The sequence below is a fragment of the Antechinus flavipes genome, chromosome 6, assembly GCF_016432865.1.
Source record: "Antechinus flavipes isolate AdamAnt ecotype Samford, QLD, Australia chromosome 6, AdamAnt_v2, whole genome shotgun sequence".
NCBI classification, from domain to species: Eukaryota; Metazoa; Chordata; class Mammalia; order Dasyuromorphia; family Dasyuridae; genus Antechinus; species Antechinus flavipes.
In genome coordinates this window covers 146,318,659-146,335,003 of record NC_067403.1, presented here as the reverse complement: position 1 = coordinate 146,335,003, position 16,345 = coordinate 146,318,659, and the positions used below count along the sequence as shown (strand labels likewise).

At 34.8% G+C, this 16,345-nt stretch overlaps 1 protein-coding gene across 1 annotated transcript in view; it reads left to right on the top strand.

The window, feature by feature from the left end:
• UNC5C (unc-5 netrin receptor C) overlaps positions 1 to 16,345 on the top strand; it is a 428,390-nt gene that overhangs the window by 314,788 nt on the left and 97,257 nt on the right. Inside the window, exons 5-7 of the mRNA XM_051965638.1 lie at positions 2,186 to 2,366; positions 7,976 to 8,143; positions 13,049 to 13,213. Coding sequence (XP_051821598.1) covers positions 2,186 to 2,366; positions 7,976 to 8,143; positions 13,049 to 13,213 — 514 coding nt within the window. The remainder of the gene's footprint in view (positions 1 to 2,185; positions 2,367 to 7,975; positions 8,144 to 13,048; positions 13,214 to 16,345) is intronic.

Below are 16,345 nucleotides of genomic sequence, written 5' to 3'. Positions count from 1 at the left end.
AAAGAATTACGTTCAACATATTTTCAAGAACTGGAAGCTTGAATAACATTATGATGCCATATCTTCTACCTACCTTGATGTTAGCCAAGGAGTTGTGACATGCTACAAATGCTAGAAGGCATCAGAAGATATTTGAAATATTTAATCCATTTTCTTCTTTCTAGAAAAATTCAAATAAGTGATTCAAATCAGATTAGCATCAATCTTCTTGTAGCAATTATGGTGTAATGGTCTCATTTTGCTTTATCCACATTTGCAATTGTTCAGCTACATTTTTGTTATAATTTAAAATATAGTTTCTTACAGATAGCATTACTGATATCATTTAGTATGAGAGGGATGCATTCTTTCTCTTTGCAATAGAATTCTGGTAGTGAAATATATCAACAAGAATATAATTTTATCATCAATCTATGAACTCTTGCAAGATTCTATGTCTTGTACAGACCCTATTTTTCAAAGTGTTAATTCTGAGTTGAAAAAATAACCCTCAATCAAATTATATAATTCTGTTCAAGAAGAAGGATCCTTTCTATCAACAATTGTTATTCCTTCTGTCCTGATTCCAACAGTCCTGTCCCTTGTACGTTCTGGGCTTTCATTATATAAAAAGTTTAAATCAATACATGGCTCATGATATGGCCTATGGATCACATACGCTGAAGCTAGAAAATGATGTAGTATATCATTTTTTGCCTTTTTTTTTTAAATAATACATAGTCATTTTGCTACCACATTTGTTAAGACAGCTAAACAGTGCCAGGTAGGGATAAATAAAAGTCAATTCTCAATTATCTGTGAGTGGATTTTCTGTTTTAGAGAAAATGATCTTAACTCACCTTCTCTTTCCAGAGTAGTGAAGACCAGAAGAGATAGGTGCCAATAAAGTGAGCATCTGGTTACTTTTGCCATCTCTTATTTAACTCTGGTATCTGACTTAAGTGATGATCTGAATTTGAAAACTAATTAACAGATGGCTACTAGTATTAGACACCGCTTGAGATAATCTGCACTATCACCTTTAATTAGTATTAAGACTTAAGCAATGAGTCTGAATTTAAAACTTCAATCAGAGTATATAACTGCTCCTACCCATATTTTTGCCTCGCATGCATGTTTGTTCCTATTTTACAAGTTATTTGTCAAATTTTTGTTTGAGGAATGTCATCATAGAGTTCCCTAGTTAGATTGAAGTCTAAGATATGCTGCATCAAACATACTGACAGATTTACTGAAGAATTTTCAGACCTCCTCTGAAGTCTAAGGTGCTTCTGAACATCTAGCAAATGGCACCAGTATTGATTGCCTATCACTGAGAGGTTTTCCTACTTTATTTGAACCCTTAAAATAATCAGAAAATGTTAAGGTGTCTTATTTCCTTGACCAAATGAGAGGGAAAAGATGCTATTTTAATGACTAGAAAGTCATTCTTCTTGATAGTGGATAACACAAGAAGGTGGTTGTTGTTGTTGTTTAAACAAGCTGACATATTTCCTCTCTCCATTCTGTTATTCTATATGAATAAAGATTAAAATGGTTTTCTATTTAAAAAAAGAAGAAATGTAACTTAAATATGGATGATAGATGAGCTAGCCACATGGGGAAGATATAGAATGATTTTTAAAATATTTTGCCTGAAATGATTCCCTAAACACATTTTTGCTATATTTTTTCAAATAAAAGCATTTTCAGGGTAATTTAATCCATATGTTTCAACTTGACATACTTAAATCATCTATATTTTGTTCTATTAAAGCTACATATAATCTGAGATGATTTCAAGCTTTTTTTTTAGTTTTCCTATTTTATTTTCTGAATTGAAGCAACTAAGTTGCCAAGAGTAAACAAATCAAATACCAAACTGAGTTCTTTGAAATGCTTAACCTATTATTTTTGATTGGGTTTTGAACCTGGCAGTACACATCACTACCTGCAGAGGAAAATGAAAACAATTTGAACACTGTATTTCCCAATTGGTTCATTGACATTTGAGGGCAATATGGTACAGACAGACTCAGCATGTTTGGCAGGTGAGTGATATTGTATGACCTCACTAAGTTATTTTCCCCTAATTTGAATATTATGGTAGGGAGACATTTTATGCACATCTTGAATCAAACAGAAAGAGAAAAAAAAATTCAATGTTCCAAAAGTGGGGATTTATTTAATATTTTATGCACCATAGGTGGAGTGGTTGAAAAATGAAGAGGTAATTGATCCTGTTGAAGATCGGAATTTTTATATTACCATTGACCACAACCTGATTATAAAACAGGCTCGTCTCTCAGATACAGCAAATTATACATGTGTTGCCAAAAACATTGTCGCCAAGAGGAAAAGCACGACAGCAACTGTTATAGTCTATGGTAAGATTTTTTGTCTTATCAAAATTGGGAGAGGTCCCAGTCAGTTTGGGTTAAGCTAAAAACTCTCATTAGCATCTTTGCTGTAATAAAATATCTCCATACATCCTTTTACCTACTCCTATAATCCCTCTGTCTTTACACTCTCCCCTCCCTCCCCAATAAATGATATTGGAATCCTTCTCACATAATGCTTCTTTAGAGTTACGTATGGTTGAGTTGGAATATCACAATATGCTATCAGTCAACATGTACTCAATTGACTACAGTCTTGCTGTATGTCTGGTCTCAAAGTTTGGTCTTTGGGCACACTAGGTTGTAGCACAACAGTGCTGAGAACAGAAATTAAGATATTTAAAGATAGTACATGGATTTTCTGTGAACCTGAACCATTCTTGAAGACTTAAAGAAAAATAAAGCATCCTAATCTATTCTAATTTGGTCTCCTCAGATAAATTACAAATTTCTCAGAAAGCAGGGACCAAATGTTATAATTCTTTTATATTCCCAAAGTGCTGGGTACAGCAAATATTCAAATGCTTAGTGACTGCTTGATAAAATGATTCAGGGTGTTCATGGGAAGGTGTCAGGGTGTTATCATTATAAAGGAATTTTTTCTTACTGTTTTAGAGCTGTGGATCATAGCCCTAATTGAAATACTTTATTTCTTCAGGAATCTGTGATTTCATGGATGTGGATATTCCTTCCATCAATGAAAATTATAATCCTTCTGCAAAATAGTTAATGAAGTGCTGAGTTTGAAAACTAATTCATCCTGTAGATGAACATATCAATGAATATTTTTTCTCTCATCACCAGGCTAATCTACAGCTTTCTAATTTGGTAGGATCTGCTAGACCGGTGTTTTGCTGGCATAAGAAGCCAGACTATTGCTATAGAAGAAGCATCAAAGAAAGCCTGTAGTAAAAGAACTATCTCCTATGCTCATGTTCCTTTTAGGCACTGATAGACATGATCATGAGTCAGGTTCATCACGTGATTATAATGTGATTGTTGTCTTACAGTTAGATGGTGGCTTTCTAGTTGGCTTAGTCTATTTGAGACAGACAGTTCTATAAGAACTGAAGCCAAAAAGCTTGACTTCATTAATTTATTACAAACTTATCTTTTTAGTGATAAGTCGTTGTTGTTGCATCCAATTCTTTGTGAACGTATTTGGGGTTTTCCTGGGAAAGATGCTGGAGAAGTTTACCATTTCCTCCCCCAGCTCATTTTACAGATGAGGAAACTGAGGCAAACAATATTATGGGATTTGCTCAGGGTCACAGAGCAAATAAATGTCAAAGGCCAGACTTCAGTTAACAATGATGTGTCTTCCTGACTTCAGATTCAACCTATCCAACTGCCCCTCAGTAATAAAGAACAAATTATGAAAAGAATTTTTAAAACCTGTGATGACTCCAGGCATTAGTTTGTTGGTCAGTTTTAGGTTTATGTTTTATTGTAATTAATTGCTTTACTTAGAATACAGTGGGGCTATTTCTTATTTGGTATCTGTAGTAAACCAATATGAAAAGCAAATGTGGAAAGCAAAGAAAGAGGGCATGGTCACAACGTGTACAAATCATAAATAAAATATGATAGTTGGACCTACATGCATTTCATCAGAGTTCAATTTAAATGCAAGTTTTTCTAAGTATAGTATTTATACAATACTCATAAATCTAGCATATATTGTACATACTCTATTCAAAAATGTTGCAAACACAAGTGACCTAATGGTTTTAAATTGTGAATTAGAATTCAGAATTTAGAGCAATTTAAATGCTAACTTGTTGAGATTTTTAAACAGGAAATCTGACCTGAGGCTTATGGATGAAGGTAACATTTGATTATTCTAGGATTTGGAAGCTTGAATTGGTTGAGTGAACTTGGGGAAAACTAACTGATTTCTCTAAAGGCTATCAACACCTTACCCTATTTCTCTCTCTGTCAGAAATTTAAAAAAAAAAAAAAAAAAAGAGAGAGAGAAGAACTACAATGAAGTATTCTAAGAACAAGCATATAAAAAGCTTTCTTGCTATATGTCTGATAAATGAATTTCTGGTACATTTGAGATTTATAAAATAGTGGATATAGGATATTTTCCATACATTAACTACTAGAGACCACTCTCATAAATCACTAATACATCTAGAAAGTACCACTAAGATTTTAAGAACCCACTTATCTAAGTAGTAAGATATTCAAAAATTTTCTAGAAGTCTTTGGAAACAGAGAGTACACAAAAGTTTATACATTTATATGTCAAAATACAGGTAAACATGCTAGATTTAGGTTACAAGCTTTCAGTTTTGATTTAATAGGTCGCTGATTCATTTAACCAGATAGTTAGCTTGGCCAAACCAGTTATTTTGATTAAATTAACTGATATGATTAAATTGAATCAAAATCATTAATATATATGCACAGTTTGAAAGATAATAGTTTATCACTGAAATATGATGAGGGCTTTTTTTTTTTTTTTTTCATATTTACTCCATGGTCTTTGCATTGTCATGGTAGAAGAGCTGTTTCCATGACAACATTTTTAAAAAGCTCAGTGACTCTAAATCATCTTCTTGTTTTGGAATAGAATGATAAACTAAGAGCTAAAACAACTATATTCTTATTCTATTAAGTATCTTGATACTTAGTAAATATCACTTTGGAAAAGTTACTTTACTTAAATGGCGCTAAGTTTCTTTATGACAGTGAATTGGCACCAATGTCTACAGAACACTGGATCTAGAGTCTGGAAGATAGAAACACAAATCTGGTTCAGATGCTTACCTTCTAGCTTTGTAAGTCCTGGTGTTGAGGGGTGAGGATACCCTAACAGCTCTGGGTGGGGGGGTCTCTGGTGTCACAGGTTTTACAAAAGAATTCACAGTTCCACTCTCTAAGCAAGGTTTTTGGGAAAATGGGTTTATTTCACTGAGAAACTATTTCTCTCAGTGATCCACTTCCTGATTAGGAATGTATCAAAGTTTGGGGTACAGAGTCTTGCTTTTTATTTAGCCTTCTGTGGTTTGGAGCTAGGGAGCAATTAGGGGCTAATTTCCAAATTAATAAGGGTAGCGATTGTTTTCCAGACCAAAGTGATTCTCAGATCAATTGGAGGTAGGAGTTTTCCATGAAAACCAGGTAGGAGGGTGGGGAAGGGTTGAGATTCAAGTAAGGATCATTTTTAGGAATTTCCCTAGGTTAGGTGGCCCTCCCTCCACAAAGATCGATTGGATAGAGTCCTGTTACATCACTAGCAAGTTTTTTATCTTCTGTCTCAGTTTCCTTAACTGTAAAACACAGATAAATATTAGGATTGTTGTAAAGATCAAATGAGATAACATTTTTAAAGGGGAGCAGCTAGGTAGCACACTGGATAGAGCACTCACCTTGGAATTGGGAAGACTCATCTTCATTAGTTCAAATCCAGCTTCAGACACTTAAAATAGCTATGTGACTACAAGTAAGTTGCTTAACTTGTTTGCCTCAGTTCTTCATCCATAAAATGATTTGGAGGGTAAAATGTCAAGAAAAAAAAAAAGTGGGATCATGGAAACTCAGACATGAATGAAATGACTGAACAACAGTGAACAAGGTGAGGTGAGATCTCTTAAGACAGTTGTGAAAGTTGAGTAAGACTTCATCTATTTCAGAGTTGGAGTAGGCCTGAAGGTCCTTGAGGATTGACTCAAAAGCATACATACATAAGTTCCCTTCATGCTATCCTCCCATCGATGAGAGAAGCCCCAGAACTCTTTCTCTGACTCTCTATCTCTCAGACTTTGAGAGGAAAGCTTGGGAACTCCCTCAGAGTGGCTCTCCCCTGAGAGACCCACCCCGGGGAATCAAGACAAAGTAGTTTCATTCTGTTATCTAGGTGGGGCTAGTTGAGTATCATTCCTACTTAGTCAGAGCTGGAGATTCCAACCCCATTGAATTGGAAATTAACCCAGAGACACTCATTCAGTTCCAAGATTTTCTGCTCTAATTCCAGCTCAAACAGCTCCCAGCCCCCATCAAGAGCAACTCCCAGTCCTTGGGGCTCAGTCCTTGCAGGGCACATAGCGTGTCATTTTATGCTAGGCCAAGGAACTCTCCCCTTGGCATAGCAGCAACCTTGAAATGATATTCTCTTTCAGCATTACCCCCTTTTTTATCTCTTTCTCACCTATTTCCCTAACAAGACTTTATACTTCTCTATTGAGATTTCTCTGCTAGAAACTTTATATCTCTGTTGGAACCTTGCCACCAAGGAATTCAGTCTTTCTATTCATGCATAGCAAAGGCTGACTTCCCAATGGCAATAACAAAACTTCTTTTTGCCAGTCTAGCTTTTCGGGTTCATAAATTTCCTTATGAAGGACCTCTGCACTGCCAGAAGGGGATTTCCACAATTCCTTTCCCTGTGCCAAATCCCAGGGGACATAACCCCAAACCTCTTCATTTGGTTCCCTGAAACCCGAACCTGCCACTAACCTCTTCATTTGACTCCCTGACTACCAGGAACTCCAAACCTCATCACCATGACATCATTTTCTCCTTTATTTCAATCACATATGGGCAACTATGTACTTATTAGCCAAGTTTAATTTCTTGGGTAGTTCCCGCGTTTAGAATGTAAGACCCTCAGACAATAAGGATGATGGTCAGTGGTGGGAGGTATTTGTTTTAGGGACTATTTAATTGTAAAACCTATCCCAAAGGATGCCTCCTCCTCCTCCTTTTGATTGCTTGCTCCACAGGAAGGCTGCCCGTTTCTTGCAAGAACGTACAATAAACTTTTGCTTTGCTCCTAGAGATCTCTCCAACTTTTTTATTAAATGGTGACTGCTTACCATTCTGAGCCACACAACAGCAATGATAAAATTTGTAAAGCACTTAGTACTGGGCACAAAGTAGGTGCTTAATAAATCCAAATTCTCCCTTCCCTCTCCCCCCCCCCCCGCCTCCAACGTATAAAATGTGATGTGGCACTTAAAAAGTGTAATAAGGCTACTATGTTTTTTAATAAAAAGGTCAGTGGCATTCTGGAATGGCAAAGATCCTTCATGGCAGTGGGCTCACAGTTTATATGCCCTAGGAAGAATTGGTATTCCTGATGGTGGTAATCAACTCTAATTGGTAATAATTAACAAGAGAATGAATATTATAATGAGACATTAGGCTATATTCCAATTAAGGGGTTGGAAATATGTGACATGTATCACATTCTCAAGCAACTTACACATTTCTTAATCACCTGCTGACAAAAGGGAGAATCCACATTTTCCCAGACCTATCTGAGTAAACACAATGAGCAGTAATCTTCCCAATAGCACAAACTTAGAATTTCTTTTACTGACTTTGAGAAAGATTTCCCACACGGATTGATTTTTGGATGAGGAAAAAGAAAAGGAAAAAAAAAAACCAAAAAACAAATCTTGGTTGTGATTCAATAATCAGTCATTAATAAAAGAGGGAAATAATCATTTTTTTCATTGGTATTTGACTAGATCATCCCTCAGTATACACCCAATATTAAAACTTCTATCTAGATTACTTTGAAACCAGGTTTAGGGTTGGAAGAGGTGTATATAATGCAATATTTATTATTTCCCTTGCTTTAGTCAATGGTGGCTGGTCTACTTGGACTGAATGGTCTGTATGTAACAGTCGATGTGGAAGAGGTTATCAGAAACGTACAAGAACCTGCACCAACCCAGCACCACTCAATGGTGGTGCCTTTTGTGAAGGACAGAGTGTTCAGAAAATATCCTGTACAACATTGTGTCCAGGTTGGTAAATCAAATTTCTATATTTTCCTATCTCTTTTCTAGGCCTTTGGTAGTAAGCTTGGGGTCAGGTTTAGCTACTGTGTGTTTTCGAGTTGATAGGGAGAGTGATAACATAAAAGTCACCTACATATTGACTTTTCAAAGACACTCATAATAACTAATCTAAATTTGTGAAATAATATGTAAAAACAATCCTTCCAAATAATTCTTACCTTTGTAATGATTCAAGCATTTGATAAAAAGAATATTCAGTTGTCACACAAATATGCAAAATTGTTTGCAAACAGCAGATCCAAAAATCAGTTAATCTTTCTACAATGTTCCACAAAGCTTAAGCCAAGATGAAGTTTCTGTAATAAAAAGTTTTGAGCAGTATTGAAAGCTGAAAATGTTAAGAACAAAAGTCCTTAAACTATGAAAATAAATCAGAACATAAATTTAGAAAATGATTTGGAAGGAATTATGCATAAATGTAATGTCAACTTCTAGGCAAGGCGACTAGAAATTTGGGACATAAATTAAAGAAAGTGAGAAAGATTTGTGACAATTGGATAATGAATTTTGCAAATGCCAAATAGCCTATTTTTAATTAACTATACATGTGAAATGTTTAGTTTATAGATAATCCACAGCAATGCCTAATACCAAGATTGCTTTTTTCCCACTTAGCTCATTTCTAAGCTAATCTCCTTGTGTTCAAGGAATGAAAACAACATTTAATTTTAACCTAAACCAAACACAACTAAGAAGCATGCATACTTTGAATTGAGTATGCATGTAATTCATGCCAAAGCAAAACTTAAATGATCTTAGAATAATTCAAACCCCTACAGTACTACATTAATGTGAATAAATTGAAAATTAATCATACAACCAACTCAATTATTTAGAAGTAGATTATCTAGTTTGTGCATTAAACAGGCACCTAGCTTCCCTTTCTTCTTTATTTTACATTTCTCTTGTTAATTTCATTACTTGGAAGGACCTCTTCCTTCAGGTGTCACTTATAAATGGGAGAGTCACTAAAACCAACATTTATCACTTTTATAGATTTCTGAGTCTCAGAGCAATCATATTCCTACTATAATGCTTGAGAAATTGAGGCAAGATAGAGATTAGAGAGTATTTAATAATTTATTTAAAAGGGAGAGATTTACTGGGATCAAATTGATCCATGGTTTGGTCCCAGAGCTGAATGAGACTATTGTCTCCAAGAATCCAGAAAACAATCTGAGTTCTCAATGACATATATACACGTGGCTCAGACTCGGGGTAAACTGAGGCAGGGGCAGAGTCAGGGTGCTGAGAACGGGAACAGAACTCTGACAGGGTGGGGTGAGCCTCCAGAGAGGGGGGTAACATAATTAGGGGAAGCACTCCTGAGATGGAGAGAGGCATCTTGATAAGACTGTATCTGACATTCTGATAGCTTGGGATGAGGAGAGGCATTCTGATAGTCTAAAACATAAGATCTTTTATCTTTATCAAATATTCTGATAAAGAGGGAGGGGAGGTTTTGCAGGGCTGAGCTTTGAACTGATAATTATAAACTGAAGCAGAGAAACTGAGTCAGGACTGGGTCAGGATAATTAGGGAAACTGCGTCAGGACAATAAAAGAGAACTGTGGCATAACACCACAATGAACCATTTGACTCTTTTGCTGTATGATACTCCATCTACTTGTGAACTCTTTCTATTATACAGTAACTTCAACATTGTTTTTCATGTGCTGTCCTGTGTAAATTAAGAAAAAAACTGTTGCTTTCATACGACTTATTGTAATGCCAGAGAAACTGAGGCAAGATAGAGATTAGCATTTTTCATATTTTATTTGAGAGGGAAAGATTGTGCTGGGGGCATTTTGCCCCCAGGGCTGATGTCTCAAAGTATCCAGCAGGGAATGTAAGATTCCCATGAAATATATATAGATATAGATATAGATATAGATATAGATATAGATAGATAGATATAGATATAGATATAGATACACACACACACACACACACACATGTGGCTCTAAGTGACTGGGGTAGAACAAAGCAGGAGTGGAGTCTGAGTACTAAGAGCGAGAACGGACCATCAATCTGATTCTGACAGGGTTGGGGGTAGGACCATAAATTCTAATAAGGTGGGATTAAGAAGAACAATGACAGAATGGGGGGAGGCACCAAACATTCTGATAAATTGGGAAGATAAATTGGGAGTCATGATGTCTAAGACAGAAGGTCTTTCTTCTTATCTGGATTAAACTTATACAATTTATAATCTTAGAGTAGCTAGCCTTAAATTCTAATGATTAGGAGGGAGGGGTGATGTTGCAACCAGGGGGATGGAGGCAGAACAATTCAAGAAATTGAGGCAGAACAATTCAGGGAAACTGAGGCAGGACAATTAAGGAAACTGAAGCAGGACAATTAAAGGGAACTGTGGCACAACATTATGACATTGCAAGATTGTTAATTTTCTGGTTATCTGTGGTTTGTGGTAAGTCTAGGGCTAATATAATGCATTTTTGTAGCACTTTAAGCACTATAACACTTAAAGCACTTTTATACCACAAGGGGTTTCATAAAAATCTTCCAGTGTCATAAGAGTCTTATAAAAACAACAATCTTCAAAAGATATATAGTGCCTTAAAGTTTGGCAAAGTTTATGTACATTGTCTCACTGGTGCCTCACAACAACTCTTCAAACCAGAATTCTCAACACCATTTTACATATAATGACTAAAGTTAAGTGAATTACTCATTTTGCAAATAAGGGAAACAAATATCACCATAGCCAGCCACTGTACTATGGTGTCTTTCAGCTTTTTGTACTTCATAAATAATTATTGTTGGTAATTTCCAACTATTTTGAATGAATCCATCAGTCAGTAAGTACTTAAATATCTTCTATGTTCCAGCCACTGTATTAAGTAATAGACATACAAATACAAAAGGGATGTAGGGCCTAGCCTTAAAGAGTTCATAACTAATAAGGGGATAACAATACATATGAGGAAGTGGTGGCCAGATTTTTGGCAGAGGTAGTCGGAGGGAATGCGAATGGAGCTATAGGTGCAGTAGAAAGACAAACTTTGTCAAAAAGGGAGGGTAAATGCAGACCAAAACCTGTTGTCCTGATAGTTATGTAGATGGGAGGTAAAGCCTGGTCTCTGGTTGAATTTAATAGCATGTTATAGTTTAAAAAAAAAAAAAACATCCAGTTGTAGAATCAGAGAACCTGGACTCAAATCCCACCTCTGACATTTCCTACCTATATGATTTTGACAAAGTTATCTACTTTTAGGGCTTAAATTAAGGAGGTTGAATTTGACCTCTGAGGTCCCTTCCAGATCCTATATCTGAATACTCCACTCCTTGAGTGACTTACTGTCCCTTGGGACAGAGGTGGATTTTATATAGCAAGGCAGAGAGGGAATGGAAAAATTTTGAGTGCCTTCTTGACCTCCCTGGGGACAGTTTTGCCAGATGTCTAAAAAGAAGAAAGGGATCTTGAAAGAATTGCCACATCATTTTTAATTATGCCCATACTAAGACAAAAAGTACATATTACACTAAATGAACCAAAAAAAAAAAAAAAAACCAACCCACAAAAAATGGAAGAGCAAATAAGAGGTATGTGTGAAGTAATTTCAAGAGAAAAAGACCACAAGCACTTGGAAAATCAGAAAAGGTCTTCAGTAGGAGGTACTACTTGAGATGGTCTGTAAAGGAAGTTAAAGATGACTCAGTTAAAAAAGATATTCGCAAGCAATGTGATAGATCACCTGAGCAGTGGCACAGAGAGAATATCTAAGATATTCTACAGACAGCAGCTAATGAACCAGAGAAGCCAATGAAAGATTAAATTCAAGTGGACTAATTAAATACCATACAGTCAAATGCCCTAGATATATGGATAAGGAACCTAAGGCTTTGGTTCAAATCCCAGCTGTGATGGAAGATATCCTTAGGACTTTTATTTCAACAAGCAGGTATTAACATGCCAGTCATTGTACTATAGACTAGATACCCAACGACAAAGTAAAACAAAACAAAACTATACCTATTTTCAGGGAGCATCAATTCTATTAGAGAAAGAGGTAACAGGTACAGCAAGGGGGTAAACCCATAAACTCAAAATTTACAAAAAGTAAATAAAAATGATTTGAGGTTGATTAGACAAATAAAATCTTTGTTCTATCCCTATTTTATTTGAGCTTTAGTTTTTTTTTTTTTTAGTAGTAGTAAAAAAAGGGGTTTAGACTCTTAAGATCTTATCCATTTCTAGAACCTATTAGCATTGTTTAATCTGGCCTTTAGAATAAGTGTATTACTGTGGCTGTTATGTTTGTTAGCTAGGTTTTTATGTCATAAGTAACCAAAAAAATCTCATTCTCAACTTTTTATTTGTAGTTTTTGTTTTTGTTTGGTTTCTATGCTATAAGTAACCAAAAATCTTGCTGTCAACTTTTTGTTTGCATGTAGGAAATATAAGCTAAACTCTGGATCATTTTATGATTTTTTGTATTTTTATGTGTATAGTACCTTGAAAATATCAATATCTGGACTTATTTTCATTGAAGTTGCTAGCAAACCTATCACAGGACAGAAGAAATTCTAAAGGACTGAGCTTGGGAAATCAGTATAACTTCACTTCTTAGGACAAAATTATGAATTCTGCAAAATAAGGCTTACTGGAAGGAAGACAGGTAAAATGGGGAATCAGATATAAAGGATGTCAGAAGCTTTATCACTAGGGAAAAGAAGCATGAAAAAGGCCCTTGGGGAACATGATCAAAGTATATCTTCCTTCTGATTTGCAGAGAAGACAAAGACATCCTCAAATTCAAAATACTTCTACATTTCCCTGAGTGAAGCTTTTTTATCTTTGTTTTTGTACTTGTGTGGGTGTGCTAGTGGATGGCCGATGGACAGCATGGAGCAAATGGTCAACCTGTGGAACAGAGTGTACACATTGGCGCAGGAGAGAGTGCTCAGCACCAGCCCCCAAGAATGGAGGCAAGGACTGCGAGGGGCTCGTTTTGCAATCCAAGAACTGCACTGATGGGCTCTGTATGCAGAGTGAGTACAGGGAGGAAATAGCAAGAAGGGAGAGAGGATTGAGGTTTTAATATTTGGAGTGCTTTGAGGCAAATAACAGAATTTGAGAATTCTTTGAACCCAAAATAAGGGAGAATATCAATAGCATAAGAACATCCTGTCTCATACACCCATCAGAAACCACCTATATGCCCTGAATTAAAATGTATCCCCCTTATGGTAGATAACAAAGGGATAACCCTAAGAAGGCCTGTTACTGATTAAGGATGTACTTGGTCATGCCACAAGGTACCTCTGATTTTTTCTGACTACAGGGTAATATGTGAGTCAGAGCTAGCTCTAAAAGAATGCCATTTACTTCAAGGATTAATCAGTTATATAAGATAGGGAAATAAGGGATAGGGTCTAGACCTGGTATTTTTTTGATAGAAGGAACTCTTCCAAGGGACACCCTCTCTCCCGAGCAGAATCAGTATCTTCTCTGAAATCTAGAGTTTTAAAAGCTTACCTGGACCTCTGAGAAAGTGACAGAGCCAAAATACTAGAGGTAAGCTCTGATGCAAGTTTTTCCTAGGTTCAAGGCCTGCTTTCTGTCCATCCTTTTTCTCTTTCATAGATAGATGTATTTTATATATTTTTGTATCTAATAATAATGATTATGATATACATTCATATCCATGCATATATACAACATATACATATATACATATATATGTATATACAAAAATAATAACCAAAGAAAACCTTTAAATATAAAAACCCAATAAATATATGTGATGAGTTGGCATGATATTCAAGAAGAAAAAAGAATGTTTGTGTTGGTTTTGCAACTGTATACTATTTCTCATATGTATAGTTTATATACATATATATATATAAATCAGAGTTTACATATAAACATGGAAATGTATAGATATAGGTATATTTAATATATATTTAGTATATTATTATTATTCATTAGTATATTTAATATCATTGATGAGTTAGCTCCAAAATTCAGTTTAATTTAATCAAATAAATGGAGTAATATTCCAAATGAATGGAGATTCAAAGGGGAAAAAAACTAAAGAAAAGTAAAGTAACATTTTAACAACACTTTCAGATTGTTGAAATTATGAATAGAAAATCTCAGCATGAGCTTGATAAAGAAAATTATACCTGTTCAGAATTTTTAATCATGAAAAATGTAGGAAAGGGAATGGTAGAACTCTTTACCATCATTGAGAGGCTGTTTGACCTCTTTAACTCTTCACCTTTGCCCTTTCCCTGTATAACTGGTGAATTTTCTGCCATTTATCATAGATCTGAATGCTAAGAATTGAAATCTGAACTCAGAATGATGCAAATGACTCAAAACAGGGTGCTGTCTTCTCATCTTAGACACTGTCATCCAAAGAGTGACATTTTTCATACTAATTATTCATTTCCTAAGTTATAAAGACTACCAAAATAATTTGCAGTTGTCCCCCCACACCAGGCAGAAAACCATCCAAAGAATTAATATTTGTTTCTTGAGAATTTAAAGCAAAACTGATTTCATTCTACACTATGTGTATGGAACTCTACTTATATAGACATGTGCCCTTCAGATGCTTTATCCAAAAGACCTTTAAAAAGCAAATTCACTGAAAAAAGATCCAACTACTTCTATTTTGAGTGTATGATAAAATCTCAATGGGGACTTTCTTTTTAAATTGATTGTATATTGCATTATTTAGAAATATTACTGCTGAGCACAGATCCTCAACTTAATAACTGGAAAATATTACTATGAGTTTTATTCAAATGTATAACTAGAAATGATGAGATGAAAATACCATATTTATATTATTAACCTCCTAGCCAGAGGTAGAATGCTCCTCCTCCAGATGTGAGCTTTGATATAAAGGTTTTAATGATATGTTTTATTTTTGTTATATCCTATGATAATATTTATAACTTCAGTTTCATATCCTCTTGTTGCTGAACAGAATGGCATGAATTGTTATGTTGTGATACTTTCTGCTTCTGCTCTCTTTTTTATTTCCCTTTTAATGATCTGAATAAAATTTAAATCTGTCTTTTTCCTCAGATTCCAACTTATCTACCTTCCAGGTAGACTATAGTTTTATTATTCCTTCTCCCCTCCCCGCAAAAAATAATTATAACAAATAAGAAATACATCATAGCTGAGATAGTTAGCTCTAATTCATGAGATAAAATGCTTCTGGCTTTTAGTTTTACTATGTATGCTGACATAAAATGACTTAATGATTGTAAGGTGGGACCTTAAAATCTAGAACTGATCACTTAAGGAATTCCTATAAATTTTCCCTTGTGACTGAAAAATTGTCAAAAACTATGAGACAGACTTATGTTTTGAAATAAGGGGGTTAAAATCAAGATTGGGGAAAAAGTTCTTGATCAGATCTCTTATGAATTTGAAATAGCATGGTATTTAAATTTCATTCTTCTGTTTAAATTATTTGCTTCAGAGGCTTTGCTTTTCCAGATTAACATACATTGTACTTTTTTTGTAAAATTTTAATATAGGAGGAAAAGAAAATGTATTTTCTTAACATCAAGTTTTTCAATAATTTATCTATCATCATCACTTAAATTATTCCAATTAATTTGTCATCTTCTTGATAAGGACAGTCACTTCCCTAGTGAATATAGTAATCTGTTCTTGCTTCTCCTTTTTTATTATTTTTTCAGGACCTTTCATTAATGTTCCTATCCCCAAATCACGATCACAAACCCCACTCCAAACCTACTTATAAAAAATCCCACTCTCATGCACTGGAGTCCTTTCTCCAAGTGTTTGAGCATTCCTTAGATATCAGAGTCAAATTCAGATATGTCCTCATTTTTGTTTTGTTTTTTTCCTATTCCCACTCTTTTAAATGTCAAAATTAGATGCATTTTTCTTAAATATCTGAACCATACTATTATGAGACACTGATGTCAATTCTATATTATCCCATGTGGTAATCAGCACACTTCCTTTTCCAACAGATACAGTCTATTCTTTTTTGAATGGATATCTAGATATTTTGATTCATTAAAGATTATAATGTTTCATTATTCCAGATCTTCAGGATAACCAGGAAAATATTAATAGTTTAATTATGAGAATAACTTAGATAATCTCTGATCTGGAGGAAATGCATC